General features: G+C 51.5%; 1 protein-coding gene across 4 annotated transcripts; it reads right to left on the bottom strand.

Moving 5' to 3' along the window:
- Nucleotides 1-1,054: 1,054 nt before the first annotated feature.
- FEZ1 (fasciculation and elongation protein zeta 1) lies at nt 1,055-15,235 on the bottom strand. Of its 4 annotated transcripts, none has more exons than XM_071576269.1 (10): nt 15,190-15,235; nt 11,599-11,901; nt 7,727-7,823; nt 6,470-6,559; nt 5,437-5,572; nt 3,967-4,238; nt 3,282-3,380; nt 2,830-2,905; nt 2,279-2,344; nt 1,055-1,229 (listed from the first exon to the last, which is right to left on the bottom strand). In XM_071576269.1, the coding sequence occupies exons 2-10, from the start codon at nt 11,871-11,873 to the stop codon at nt 1,213-1,215; spliced, it is 1,128 nt and encodes a 375-aa protein (XP_071432370.1). In that variant the 5' UTR covers nt 11,874-11,901; nt 15,190-15,235; the 3' UTR covers nt 1,055-1,212. The 4 variants fall into 4 exon arrangements, with proteins under 4 accessions (XP_071432370.1, XP_071432367.1, XP_071432368.1 ...); XM_071576266.1 differs by having other exon boundaries at nt 1,056-1,229; nt 5,353-5,572; XM_071576267.1 differs by lacking the exon at nt 15,190-15,235 and adding an exon at nt 14,971-14,992 and having other exon boundaries at nt 1,056-1,229; nt 5,353-5,572.
- Nucleotides 15,236-15,358: the final 123 nt, after the last annotated feature.

The following is a 15,358-nucleotide window of genomic DNA, read 5'->3' on the forward strand; positions in this document are numbered from 1 at the left end:
AACCCCAAAATGGGTAATGCTCACTCCAAAATGTTATGGTCTCCAAAAATGAGGGGTGCTCCTCAAAATCCAGTGGTGACCCAGAAGGGGCAAATCTCCCTGTGAAATGAGTGATTATGCCTCAAAATGAGTGCTCACCCCAGAATGTGTGATGTTTACTCCAAAATGAATTGTATTCTCCAAAAAAAGAGTTATTCTCCCACAAAAAAAAAGTGCTGCTTCCCAAAGAGGAGTGACCCACCCCAGAATGGGTGATGCTGCACCAAAATGTGTTGTGCTTTTTAAAATTGGGGATGTGTCCCAAAATTGTGTCCCCGTCCCCTTAAAAAAGTAACACTTCCCAAAAATGAATGAAGCTCTACCCAAAAGAGGGATCGTCTTCCAAAATTAAGGCATTTTTTTGAAGTAGTGCCCAAATATGATCTTCTCAAAACCATGATGCTCCCCACCATGTTTCCCAGTGTTTCCCCCAAATGAACAATTGTCCCCCTAAATAAGCAATAATCCCCCAAATAAGTGACATGCTCCCAAAACTGGGGATCGTCCTAGAAATGAGTGACTCTCTTCAAAATAAGTGACTTCCCCCAAAATGACTGAATTTGCCACAAAATGAATGACATTCTCTAAAAATGAGCAATGACCCCCCCAAATTAGGCACTATCCCCCAAAGATGAATGACAAAGCCAAAACAGAGCAATTCTCCCCCACAAACAGAAGACCCCCTCATTCCCTAACCCATTGCTCTTTAATGGGTTGATATTCTGGGGGAAAAAAGGTGAGTTTTGCACAATTTTTAGCAGAAAATGGGGCTGCAGAAAAGTGAAAAAAAATGGGAAAAATTCGTAAGAATAGAATTTAGAGTTGAATTCACCCTCGGGATGCTGGCAGCTGCAGCCACCTCTGAGCACCCAGTAGCTTGGTTAGCCAAAAATGTGCATATTTTATAGATTCTGAAATACTCGTGAGCACTGCAGCAAAGTCCATGTTGGAATTTTTTGCTTTAAAAGATTTTTCTATCAAAAGGTTGCAAAGCACCATCACAAGCAGAGAGGATGCAGACACTGGAGGCCAGTTGCCTAATTCATGTACGGAATCCTTTATTCCCAGCTGTGCAAAGGGAGGAGTGCGGGGGGGGCCAACAGGCGACCCATTTTCCTCGGGTTTGGCCCCATTTTGGGGGCGCCGGGGTGGGGGTGCGAGGGCAGCACTACATCAGGTCGGGCAGAGCACTGTAAAGAGAGAAAGAGAGGCCTGGGGAGGCACCACATGGGGGGCTCTGTGGGCACAGTGAGGCCCGAGCGTGCATGGGGATGCATCAGGGCGCACTATGATGCACAAGCGTGTACAAGGATGCACAGGGATGCACAGGGATGCACAGGGATGCACAGGGATGCACAGGGATGCACAGGGATACAGAAGTGTGCATGAGGATGTGTGCACAGGGATAGCACAGTGTGCATGGGGATGCAGGAGGATGAACATGTGTGCACAGGGCTGCACAAGGGTGCACAATGGTGCACAAGAACACCTGGGGGTTGCTTAAGGACATGAGTATGCACAGGGATGCCTGGGGGTGCACAAGGCTGCACACATGTGCTCACACGGGCACAAGGGTTCATGAGCAGAAAGGCTGCACAAGCATGAATGAAGCACATGGGCACACAAGGATGCAGGAGGAACACAGAAGGGATGCAAAAGGAATGCATGAGGACTCAGGAGGCTTCATGAGAGATGAACAAGAGGTGTGCAGGAGATGCACAGGGATGCCCAAGGATACTCAGGACATACATGGAAGATGCCTGAGGGATGCAGAGGAGAGGTTCCCAGAGGGTCATGGGGGCTGAGAAGAGGTACAGAGGGTGGTAGATTGTGTGGAAGAAGCAGATGGGCCCCAGGATGGTGCAGGGAGGTGCACAGGTACCTCCAGAGGTGTATCAAGACAGAAGGCCTAAATAAAGAATGCCTAAGGGATGCACAGGAGATGCACCCAGGATTCCTAAGGGATGCATGGAGGAGGCACAAAGGATGCACCAGATATGCAGGAGGAATGCACATGGGACATATCCAGGATTCTCCAAGGATGCATGGAGGATGCACAAGAAAAGCATAAGGGATACATGAAGTCGCATGAGGGATGGGCAAAGGATACACAAAGGGCACAAGGGAACAGCAGGAGGAGGATGCAGAAGGGATCTACAGTGGAAGCACAAGGGCTGCACGGGAACTGTTTTAAGAATGCACAAGGTGTGTATGCGGCAGGCAGGAGGGGAGCAGGTACCTTTGAGGATGTAATCAGTGAGCAGTGTGGGCACCTTCTCATTCCCCTCCTTCATGGCAAAGAGGACTGTGAGGGAGAATGGAGCTGTAAGCCCATCCCTGCTGCCCCACAAATGTCATTTTCCCCCCCAAACCAGCCCCAAAGCTGCTACAGAATTTCCCACAATGCAGCAGGCCTGGAAGCATTAAAAATAAAAGAACTTTCACCCCCAATTAGCCAATCCATGGCAATGCAGAACAGGTGATTTAGCCCCAAATCAGTGCTGGTATAAGGTGCATAAATCAGAGGGGAGGTGTTGGCTGCAAACCAGCTGTGCTACCAAGATGCAGAACTGGTATTTCCCTACAAAATAGGTTTATTGTAATGATGATGCAACACAGGGGGTAGCACCTCAATTTGCCTATGCTGCAACAATGCAAAGAAAGGGGCACCATCCCCCAAACTGGCTGCACTCCAATGATACCCCAAATCACAGCTGCTGCAGCAATGCAAATGTGCCTTTGTGTCCCCAAAACATCTGCCCCAAAATGGCAGCTTGAAGGAATACTCACTGTTGGTGAGCATCTGCAGGTCCTCGACAGAGGGTGGTGATCCCTTCTTCTCATAGGGAATCACGGTGTTCAGGTACTGCAAAAAAAAAAGCCACCCCAAAAAAAGCACCCAGATGGCACAACACTGCCTATTTTTTGCACTGCTTTGAGACAAATTGTCCCAAATTCATGCAAAAATAGAGTATTTATGCAAAATTCCTACAAGTTTGGGGAGTACTGAATAAACTGGGTGCTGCAAACTCCACCCAAATCCATCCCTGCTCAGGGAGGAGTTTTTGGGGTGAAAACACATGATTTTTGCAAGATGGATTAACGGGGTGTATGGGATGAAGCAGGGTTGTAAAACTTAAAATCATTTTAAAAGGCGGTTGAAGGATGCTAGGAAATGGGGAATGCAGAGATGGGGAGTGAAAGGTAACAAATTTGGGCAATTTTTTCAGGGAAAAGGGCACCTGCTTCTCGTTGGTGGCAGGACCAAAAGTCTGGCGCAGGCCGGAGTGCAGGATGCTGGAGATGCCCTCCATGCTGAAGCGCTGGGGGAACACGTCACCCTGTCACCTCCCAGGGACAGCAACATCACTCATGGCACCTCCTCTGGCACCAGTGCTCCCCGAGCTCCCTGACTCCCATCTGCATCCCTTGTATTTCCCGGTTCCACATCCCCCACTCCCTATGTCCCCACGTCCCCTTGCCCCAGCCCCTGCCCTGTAACCACATGTCTCCCACACATGCCCCACTACGTTTCTCTATCCCATCCTGTCCCCTCAATCCACTGCTTCCACAACCACACCCTGTCCATGTCCCTCTTTTATATTCCTCCCATCCCTCTGCTCCATATCCCCATCCTGTATCCCCTCATCCCCCTACTCCATGTCACCCTGTCCCATGTCCTCCCCATCCCCCTACTCCACGGCCCCCTGTCCCTCTGCCCCATCCCCATATTCCCCTGTTCCATGTCCCTCTGTCCAAGCCTGTCACCATTCCCCACCTTATCCTATTCCATCCTATCCCTCATCCTCGTCCCTCTGCCCCACTTGTCCTCACAGCTCCCTACCCTATAGCCCCATCTCCACATCCCCCATGCCTGCCCAGCCCAAATATCCCCATCCCTGTCCCGTTGGCCGCCGTGTCCCCCACCTTCCTGGGCATGTGGTTCCCACGCTCGGGACGCGCCCCTTGCAGGCTCAGCCCCTTGTCCCGACGGCGGCGCCGGGCGGCCTCTCGCTGCTCGCGCTGCTCCCCCTGCACGGCCAGCAGCGCCCCGATGAACGCCGTCTTCACCTCCTTCTCGAACGCCAGCTCGTCCCGTCGTGCCAGCTGCGCCACCAGCTCTGCCGACAGTGCCCGGCTCGCCGCCTCGGCCCGGCCCGCCGCCGCCGCCAGCTCCCGCGCCGACAGCCGCCCCAGCCCTGCGCCGGGGTCGGGTTAGAGACGGGAACGCGCCCAGGGCAAAATCCCAGAATGGTTTGGGCTGGAAAGGACCTTAAAATCCATCTCGTTCCAAGTCTCTGCCATGGGCAGGGACACGTTCCACCAGCCCAGGTTGCTCCAAGCCCTGTCCAACCTGGCCTTGGACACTCCCAGGGATGGGGCAGTCACAGCTTCGCTGGGCAACCTGTGCCAGGGTCTGCCCACCCTCACAGTGAAGAATTTCTTCCCAATATCCAATATAACCCTGTCAGGGTGGAGCTATTCCCTCTTGTCCTGTCCCTCCATGCCCTTGTCCCAAGTCCCTTTCCAGCTCTCCTGTAGCCCCTTTATGTCCTGGAAGGGGCTCTCGGGTCTCCCTGGAGCCTTCTCTTCTCCAGGCTGAACAGCCCCAACTCTCCCAGCCTGGCTCCATAACACAGATGCTCCAGCCCTGAGGATATCTCTGCAGCCTCCTCTGGACTTGGTGCAGCCAGAGACATGCACAATGAACCCGGGGAATGCCTGGTGCAATCAGTGACACAGCCAGGGCAATCAGAGACATGCACACTGCAGCCATTAAAATGCATCTCGTGCTGAGCAAGATGTGCTCTGCATTTCCTGAGCCACCAAGAAATAAACTGATAGAGCAATTACTCATAGACACTGTGCTCAGAGGAATCACAGAAGTGCCTGGCACTGTTACTGGCATATAAGATGCACTTGGTGATAATTCACAGAGCAATTAGTGATGTGCATGGTGCGATTGATCAGCGACATGTATGGTGCGATTAGTGACATGCATGATGCGACCAGTGACGTGTAGAGTGATAAAGGGGCTCTATAATTAGGGGAGTGAGCAGAGCAATTAGTGAAATGCCTGGTGTGATCAGTGACACACCCTGTGCCACTAGGGACAATCTCATGCACGTGGTGCACTCTGTGTGGAACACAAAGGCTCCTGGCGAACCCTGTATACCTTTCAATACCAAAAGACAGATCCCTCTGTTCTTCAGTTTGTGCCAAGGGCCCCACTGGCCAAGCCCCTGAACAAGCCAGTTGTCCAATTTGGAATTGTCCCTCAAAAGTGACTGGCCTCAGCTTTGCTGGCTGTACCTTCGTGGGAGCAATTGTTGTTGAAGGCAGGGGAGAAAGCACGCAGCTTCCGCAGCAGGATGGGTTCTGTGCCCCCACCATCACCTTTGCCTTCAGCATCAACCTCAGCAGCTTCAGTTTCTTCCTGCTCGTCCTCTTCCTCCTCCTCTTCCTCTTCACCCTCAGGGTCAGCCTCAGGGTCAGGTGAACTCTGCATCAGCTCCTCCAGCTCCTCGATGACCTGCGGGGCATCAGTGTCCTCCATCTGCACCTGCACTCTGCATCCCCCAGATGCATCCTGCCCTTGCATCCCCATCCTGCACCCACATCTGCACCTGCACCCAGAATCCGTGTCCTGCACCCATATCTGCAACTTGCTCCCTTCATTCGGCACCTGCATCCTCCAACTGCATTACCATCCTGCATCGTGCACCTGCATTCTCCATCCTTATCAGCACCCGCATCCTCCATCTGCATGCTCCCTTCTTATTGACATTAAGTATCCTGCACCTGCATCCTCTATCCTCCGCTTCATCCCCCATCCGCATCCTGCATCCACACTTGCGTTGACGTTCATTTGTACCTTGGGTCCTCCATTTGCATCCTTCATTCGCATCCCACATTTCCATCTGCATCCAAGTCCCGCATTCCACAAGCACTCCGGACCTGCATCTCCATCTAAATCTGCATCCTGCACCTGTCTGCATGCTGCTCCCTGCACCCACCTCCTCATCCTGCATCCTGGATTCTGTACTTGTACCTGCATCTGCATTCTCTATCCAGCCTCCATAGCCTGCAGCTGCCTCAGTATCCCCCTCCCCACACCTGTACGCTGCATCCCACATCTGCATTCTGCACTCCACATCCATATCCTGCATCCTCACCAGCATCCTGTAGCTGCATCCCACCTCTGCCCCCCCTTCACTCTTCCCATGCCACCCATTTTATCCAGCAGCACCTGCACCCCAATCTCGCATCAGCACCCACAGTCTGCACTTCCCATTTACATCCACATCCATGTGATGGATGGGATTTGGCCTTTTCTTGTGCTTTCAGCACATGGCCATGGGGCTGGGGGAGCAAAGCCTGGCTTTTGGGTGATGGACAGGGATTCAGATGCCCACGGGGCTGGGGATACCTGCTCAGCTGTCAGCAGCGGCTCCTCGTTGATGCCCGAGTCCTGCTCACTCCTCTCAGTGAGTTCCTCCTCCTCCTCCTTCCCACCGAGCTGCAGGAGACACAGGCTGGGCAGCCTTGGTGGCCCTGCAGGCCCAGCCCAGTGCGGGCATGACCCAGCATGAACACAGGCATGACCCTGGCCCTGGCACAGGGAGAGCCACCACAGAACTCTGGCTCAGGGGGACATGCTGCATGTGGGTGGCATGAGGAGACACTGGATGGGGACATGTTGGATTGAGGGTATTGGATGGAGATGCTGGATGGGGATGTTGAATGGGAGGATGTTCAACAGAGACACTAGATGGAGATGGATAGAGATGTTGGATGGTGAAGTGTTGGATGGGGATGTTGGATAGAGACATTGGAGATAGATGATGAACAGGGAAGCACTGGAGGAGGAGGTGTTGCAAGGAGATGTATAGAGACGTTGGATAGGGAGATACTCCAGCTGTTTGCTGGAGACATTGGACTAGGAAGAAGGCAGGGAGAAGTATAGGTCTGTTGGATGGAGATGCTGGAGGTAGAGATGTTTTAATGAATATATGGGATGAGGAGGTGCTAGAGATGCTGGATGGAAATGCTGGGGATGTCGAATGGGGAGGTGATGGACAGTGAAGCTGAATGGAGAGAGGTCTGATGGAGACACTGGGTGGGGACATGAGAAGGGGAGATGGCAGAGGGGACGGCTGAATAGGGAAGAGATGGATGTAGACATCAAATGGAGATGTCAAAAGAGGAGGAATCTTCTTTTCTACCACCTGTCAGTCTTTTTCACCTTTCCAGAAGCAAATAACCTGAGAAAGTTATCTTCTCTTCCCTCTTCAGCAACAGGTTGTGTTACATCCAAATGGGCTAAATTCCATGGATTCTGGAGCATTTTTACAACCCCAAAAAGCAGCTATTGGCAGCACAAACTCACTACAACAATGAAAACACTATTTTCTACCCCCAAAACCATCCCACCCCATCCTGACATGGGGACAAATCGGCAAAGACCAGATTGTCAAACTAAACACTTAATCTTGCTCGTTTCCGTGTGATTTCACCCTAAAATGCAGACACTCACTCCATTGGTGCTGCGGCACCCCAAACCCACCATTTCTGAGTAGTTTGCAGTGCCCTGATGGTCACTGAGCCTTGGGGATGATTGACAGCTGTCAAGCATCACCAGGGTGTCATGTGAGGAGAGGGGGATTCTGGAGAGCCACAGCCGTACCTGGGGGTTGGTGCTGTCAGGGACCTCATTCTCAGGGAGCAGCCATGGCTGGGGGGAGCTCCGGGGGGCAAAGCCATCAGTGAGAGCATCCCAGACCCTGCAGGGAGGTGGGTGATGAGTGGCAATCCCAAAACACTGCCTCTCAGAGAGCCATCTCAAAAATGGCATGCCATGATGCCTCAAAACATCCCAAAATGCAGCCCCAGAAACAACCTGAAATGCTCTCAAAAAATCCCAAATCACCACTGAGATGCCTGAAACATCCCAAACCACCCCAAATAATATACTAGAGGATGCCAAATACTGCCCTAGAAGACCCAAAAGTTCTCAAAATAGCATCATGAAATACTGTCCTGAAATACCTCAAAATGCTGCTTTAGCACGTGGGATGCCCTCAAACAGCATTTTGAAATGCTGCCATCAAAACATTGCCACAAGGCCACTGTCATGTTCCAAAAGGCCTCCAGTTGACCCAAAAGACTACCCTGAAATGCCCCAAAATGACACTCAAAAACATCACCACAATGCCCTGAAATGGCCCAAAGCACCATCCTAAAACACTGCCCCAAGGCCCCAAGCCCCCAAGACTCTCTAAAAGGCCCCAAACCACCTCAAAATGTTGCCTTGAAACAGCCCAAAATGTCCCCAAATGTTCCCCTGCAATATCCCCAAATGTCCCAAAGCTCCAAAATGCCACCCTGAAAAGGAACCCCGAAATGTCACTTTTGAACACACAGAAATGCCCTAAAATGCTTTTCTGAAATACTGACCAAAATGCTCCAACAAAATTCTGCTCCAGAACATGTTGAAACATCTCATAATGCTGTCCTCAAACTCCACCCCAAAAAGGTTTCCAATGCCTCCAAATACTGCTGTGACATCTCAAAACACCCCAAAATGCTGCCTTGATACATTGCCCAGAAACCCCACAAAATGCCTCAAAAAGCTGCTCTGCTTTTTAAAATACCCCAAAATGCTGCTGCAATGCTCCAGAACATCCCTCAATTGTGCAACACACTAAAATGCTTCCAAAATGCCCCAAATACCTGAAAACTCCTCAAAATGTTGAGCTGGAACATACTGAAAAACCTCACAATGCAGTCACAACACCCAAAAATGCCACCCTGAAACACCCCAAACTGTCACCTTGAGACAGCCCTGAAACACCCCAAAGCTGCCCTGAAAGGCCCTAAAATATATCCCTGGAGCATACAAAAATTTTGTTCTGAAATATGCCCCAAAACACCCCAAAGTTTCCCAAAATACAGTCCTAAAATACCTAGAAACAACCACAAAAGTTCCCCAAACCATGGCCCTGTTATCCCAAAACACACCAAAATCCCCCAGAATTACCCAGAATCCCCCTAAACCTCCCCACCCCGTGTCATTATTGGGGGTATCTGGTTCTACCCTGCAGGGCTGGACCCATTTTGCCCAATTTCACCTCAATGAAATTGCACAAGGGAGGGGGAACAGACAGAGGGAAAAAGAGTGAGAAAATGGAGAAAAAATGTTAAAAATAGCTCAAAAAATGACAAGGAGGAAAAAAGGGTGAAAAGGGAATGAATGGGGGAAAAATGAAAAAAAATTGAATTAAAAGTGAAAAAAGGTTAAAAAGGGGGGGGAAGAGGAAGAGGAGGAAAAAGGAGAGGGGAAAGGAGGGAAAAGGAAAGAAGGGCAAAGGGGAAAACAAAAGAAAAAAGAGAAAAATGCTATAAAGAAGATGGAGCAAAAGGGGAAAAGGGGGGGAAAGTGAGAAAATGGGGGAAAGGAAATTTGGGTAAAAGAGGGGAAATGGAAGAAAATGAGAAAGAGGGAAAAGAAGGAAAAAGAGGGAAATGGAGCAAGATGAGAAAAAAGGGGAGATGGGAAATATGGTAAAAATAGGGAATAGGGAAAGAAGGAAAAGGGCCAAAAGAAGGGAAAAAGGAAAAGTTGGGAGAAAAAGGAAATGGGAAGAAAGAGAATGGAAGAAAAAACAGGGAATGAGGAGGAAAATGGGGGAAAAGGAAGAAATGGAGGAGGAAGAGAGAAAACAGGAGAAAAGAGCTGAAAAATGACAACATTGAGAGAAAGGTCAAAAATGGGAGAAAAGGCACAAACGAGATTTTCTCCCCAACTCAGGCAAACTCACCCATTTTCCTACCAGAAACGGGTTTAATCCAACATGGTGACACATCCTAATTCCCTGAAAATCATCCCAAAATTGCCGCTCCCTTCCCAATCCCAAAACTCCTCATTTTTGGGCATTTATCTCCTCACCAGAGCTGAATTCCTCTTGAAATTAAAGATTTCACTAACTAACACAGAAAAATGCAGATGGCAAACCCCCGTATTCCAAATTTTTAACAAAAATGCAGCAAATTATTCATTATCCCCCAAAATTGGCTTTTATCCCCTGCTCTTAAAGGGCCAGCACCCCACAGGGGCAGGGCAGGAGCAGCAGCAATTTCTGGGTTAATTATGGCAAGAAATGGTTAATAATTGGGGAAATCCAGTGTGTGTAAGGCCCCTGCCCCTCCCCCGCCCTGCACACAGGGCTCATTCAAGGAAGAATAAAAAAAAAGCCCTGTTTTGCCCAAACTGACCCAAAAAAGAGACAATGAGCGGCACAAAGCGGCGACAGCGCGGCAGCCTCGGCGCGTGGCCAAGCTGCGTTTTGCTCTGAAAAGCCACCAGTTTGGCTGAGTGCGAGAATCAACTCGGCCTCAGCTGCTTTTGGTGAAAAACCCCAACAACAACCCAACAAAATGAAAAAATCAACAGATTCAGGTCTTTTTGGGTTGAAAACAACCCCTTTGCCTGGTGAGAATAAGGATTAGCAATTGTGGCCTTGGGAACAATCCTAATTAAACACACCAAAAAGCCATAGAAGTGTGACAGAGGATAAACACCACAGGGAAAAAAAGCCCATGGATTTAGGGAAAAAATGGCATTTTGCAACAAAGGAAGGTTTTTAATGCAACTGTCAAATTTAACGCAAAAGGCACAATGTTTACTGGAGGATCTGGGGGGAATTTGACCCCAAACTAGCTCTCCCCTGGCATGGTATACAGGAGGTGGCTAAGCTCTACTCACACCTTACTCGAGGTTTATGCTTAACCCTCGGGGCTCTCCTTGCTTAAAGGGAGCCATGACTACCCTGCAATACAACATGGGACATGCTGTGACACCTCTTAGGATGCTACACCAGGGATCCCATGCAGCTACTCCAAAGATCCTACACAGCTACTCCAAGGTGCTGCATGATCATGCCACAGTCCAGGCACTGATTTGCATGTGGTAGGAGCTTAGAAGCATGCAAAAAGGTGCAATAGGTCCCAGAAGGGTGTTAGTCATAAGATACTATACCAGCACTCTGAAGCGCCACACAGTCATGTTGCAATAGGTTAGCTGGACTGCATGCTGTGGGAAGAGGGTGTACTTCATGGCCATGCAAGGAGGCGTGCAGGACCAATCATAGGGCCTACTCATATGATCCTATACAGCTACTCTTGGGATCCTACACAGCTAGTCACAGGATACCGCACAGCTACTCCAGTGTGCGTGACTGTACCATGATGCAAGGGGATGAGGTGCATGCTAGCAAGGTGGCAGGCAGACCCCAAAGATGTCCTTTTTCATGGGATACTACAGTGCTATTCCTGACATGGAGCATGACCATGTCTCAATGCAGGGAGCTGGTCAGGGAAATCTTTCAAGGGTGCAAGGAGGCACACCGGCTTTGAGAGGGTTTACTCACAGCTTACTACAGCATTGCTTTGACATGCTGCATAACCATGCTGCAATGCTGGGAGCCAGTTTGCACTGTAGGTGGGTTTTCAGGGGTGCAAGGAGGCACATGTCCCTAGAAGCAGGGAGGCCTTACTCACTCCTCATCCTGGAGGCGCTCCTCCTCCTCCTGTGCCTGGAGATGCCCCCTCACAGGGGCCAGGCCCTCAGTGGCAGCATCGTAGTTCCGGAAGCAGACCGTGAGCTTCTCATCGAACTCCTGCACCAGGTCCTCCATCGACTTGAAGCTCATCATCTCGGCCGAGAAGCTCTCCAGCTCAGCCAGCGCTGGGTCCGCAGGGCACTGCAGGGTCCCCCCATCATCCCCGGTCCCCTCCTCGAACTCCTCCTCCAGGCTAACCAAGGGTGCCTCCATCCTTCTCAACACCGATGTGCCACCTTAGCTGCAGGGAGAGGGTGCCTGTGAGGCCCCAGGCTACTAACAGGTTATACCATGCTCCCCATTTCCTTTGCTGCTGCTGTGCAGACTGAAACCCTACTGCCAGGACTATGACACAACCAGCAGTATCTCTGCAGCATACTACTACCATCCTGTCTTCATAAAAATTTGCTGATACCCTAACATTATTCTAGCAGTAATTTACTAGTAGCAACAAAGTGCTGATAGTGGTCCAAGTAGCTAAGTGCTACTCTGATAGTATGTAAAAAAACTGACAAAACATTACCTTTTTTCCTGAAGTGGTAACATCTTAATGGTGTCCTTATACTGTATCACTACTATCTTAGGAGTGGCTTGAAAGCATTATACTAGTATCAGTAATGGGCTGATAGTATCCCAAAAGTTTGAGTGTTGCCCTGATAGCATGCCAGAACTATCTTACCACTATCCTTTCTAGTGTCTTTGTAGTATCTTGGAAGTATCCTACTGATATTCCACTTGCATCCTGAGAGCATCCTACTGAAAAATGACTACTGTCCTGATAGCATCTTAGTAGTATCTTGATAGTGCCTTATTGGCATTGTGAAAGTATCCAGACAGCATCCTGATAACATCTTAGCAGCATCCTGATAGCACCTTTCTGCTACACTGAGACTATCATAGTAGCAGCCACTGAGTAGCTCAGCATTGCCCTGATGTTGTACTAGCACAGGCAGGAATATCCTGATACTATGTCAGGAGCATCCCAATAGCATCCTAGTTACAGACTTTACAGTGCCCTGATCGTATCACAGTATTTAAGTATATAAGGAGTGTCCTGACAGGATCCTAGTAGTGGTGTAATGGCACACAGCTATTATCTGTACAGTGTCCTGGTATCTTGGTAGTGCAAAGTCATATCCAGATATTATCTTACTGCCATGTAACTATGTTGAGAGCAACTTAAACATATCCTGAGAGTAACTGGATAGTATGTGAGCTGCTCCAGTGATACCATCATGTAAGTATTTCAGTATCAGCCCTGGAAATATGCTGGGAGTATCTCAGTAGTGTCCCGATAGCATCCTGCTACTGCCCTGATAGTACCTTAGCAGAGTCCTCACAGCATCCCACTATCATCCACGTAGTACCTTGAGAATCTTAGTGCCACCCTGTAAATTCCTTACTACAGGCTGCAGAGTAATGTGTCCACATTCTAGTAAACTCATGATGGTATCTTAGTAGCATCCCAGCAGTACCTCAGCTGTGTCTAGATAGTATTTCACTATCTCAGTAACTCAGAAGGTTACTGAGAGTATCCTGGTAATACCTTAGCATAGGTAACCTGGTAGTAGGCCAGGAATAGCCCAGTAAAGGCATCACTACCCTGACTAGTTCCCCCAGCCCTGGTGGCGCTTCCCTGGGGAGGAGAGCAAAAACATCACAGCTCTGAGGTGAAACCTGGCCAGACATGGGCTTTGAGTAGCGCCCGTGCACACGTGCTTCTGCACCCTCATGCAGCACAGCCACACACCCTGTGCACACGTGTGCTCCACTGGGTGTGCACGGGGCTGCACGTGCTCTGTGCACGCATAACCCTGCATGCATATGGAGTGCAGGTACTCCCTGTGCGAGTGCATCTGAGGGTGAGCCCATGCCGGTGCACAGATCTGCTGCACACACACCATGGGGCATGTGTGCGAGAGGTGCAAGAACACACAGAATGGTGCCCGTGCTGGCATCGTGCCTGACGCACCCCAGGCACATGCACTCCATGAAACGCTCAGAGTGCAAACACACAGCAGTGCACATGAACACAGGATGTTTGCAGACAGATGACAAACACACATGCTGCAGACACACTGCACATGTTCTGGCAGTGCACACATGCCGAAGTGCGTGTGTGCACAGTGGGCAAGCACATGCTGCACACACGTGCACCCCCGCCGCACACGTGCCCGTGGATGCACACCCCTCACTCTGTGCGAGTGTGCAGGCATGCACAGCTTTGCAAGCTTGCATCCACACACACTGCATCTGTGCACAGCTGCATCCTCACACACACCACGTGCACGTGTGCACACCTGCACCCTCACGTACACACTCCGCGCATGTGTGCACTCCTGTGCACTCACGCATCCCCACATGCACCTCTGGTCATGCCTTCACCCCCACCTACACACTGTACACCGCTGTGCACGTGTCCCCACACACACATCCCAAACTTGCACCATGGACACCATTACACCTGCACCACCCACAGACACTTGGCTCCAGGCCCCACAAATGCCAGCTCCTTAACTGCATGCACACAACATGCCTGCTCATGCACACGCCTGCACACACACGTGTGCACACACCTGGTCACACACATGCACATGTGCACACACACATGGCTGCACATACACACACCTGCACAAACTTGCAGCTGCACACACACCCCTTCACATGAACACGCACTTGCACATACACACTTGCATATGTACAGCCATCTGCAACCATACACACCTCTTCACATGCCTGCACATGCACATGCACCCTGCCACCTGCACACCCCCCTGCACAATGCAGAGACACACACACCTGTGCACATCCCCCTGCTCGTGCATATACCTGCACATCCACACACCCCCCTGCACACATCCACACGCATACACATCCCCCTGCACACGCACACACCCTGCACACGCACACACCGCTGCACACCCGCACACACCCTGCACACGCACACACACCCGCACACACGCACACACCCTGCACACGCACACACACCCGCACACACCCTGCACACGCACACACATGCATTCCGCTGCACATACACGCATACACACACCTGCACACGCACACACATCTGCACACACACGCACATCCCTACAGACACGTCCTCGCTGCGCTCGCTGCCCCCGCTCCGCCTCTCCCCGCAGGCGCACACCTCGCAGCCCCCTGCAGATCCCGCAAACGCCCCCGCAGCCTGAGCGCATCCCCCCCCCCGCAGAGCCCCCGCCGCCCCTCCCGCAGCGCCCCCACCCCCTGCAACGTCCACGCAGCGCCCGCCGCGTCCCCAGAGCCCCCGCGCGTTCGGCCCGCGATGCACCCCCAAAAGCAGCAAAACGCTCGCAAATCCCGCGCCCCCCGCACGCAGTCCAGAGGTGCCGCATCCCCGTGTGACCCTCGCCTGCGCCCCAAGATCCGCGCCCCCCGCCCGCCCGCCCGGACAGCATCACCCTCCGCCTCCCCCGGCTCATCCCCCCCCCCAGTCCCGTCATCCCCCCGCCCCTCACCGCAGTCCCCGCACCCCCAGCCCCGCACCCACCTGCGGCCCCGCATACTCCGCGCCGCGCCGGGGGGGGGGGGGGGGGGGGGGCGGGGGCGGTGCACTACGCACGCGCGGAGGAGAGCGGGTGACGTCACCAGGACGGGGGATGCGGACGGTGGTCTGGCAGCAGTGACGTCATCTGTCCTCTCGGGGAGGGGTCCAACCT

This window comes from Pithys albifrons, chromosome 23 (assembly GCF_047495875.1).
Source record: "Pithys albifrons albifrons isolate INPA30051 chromosome 23, PitAlb_v1, whole genome shotgun sequence".
NCBI lineage: Eukaryota > Metazoa > Chordata > Aves > Passeriformes > Thamnophilidae > Pithys > Pithys albifrons.

Excerpts from the sequence above, each read along its gene's own strand:
- FEZ1 (XM_071576266.1), bottom strand. The coding sequence starts at position 11,873 with ATGGAGGCACCCTTGGTTAGCCTGGAGGAGGAGTTCGAGGAGGGGACC. Across the intron at positions 6,560-7,726 it reads CTGACAGCACCAACCCCCAG|CTCGGTGGGAAGGAGGAGGA; the intron begins GTACGGCTGTGG and ends TGTCTCCTGCAG. Across the intron at positions 2,345-2,829 it reads CCTGCAGATGCTCACCAACA|TCCTCTTTGCCATGAAGGAG; the intron begins GTGAGTATTCCT and ends TCTCCCTCACAG.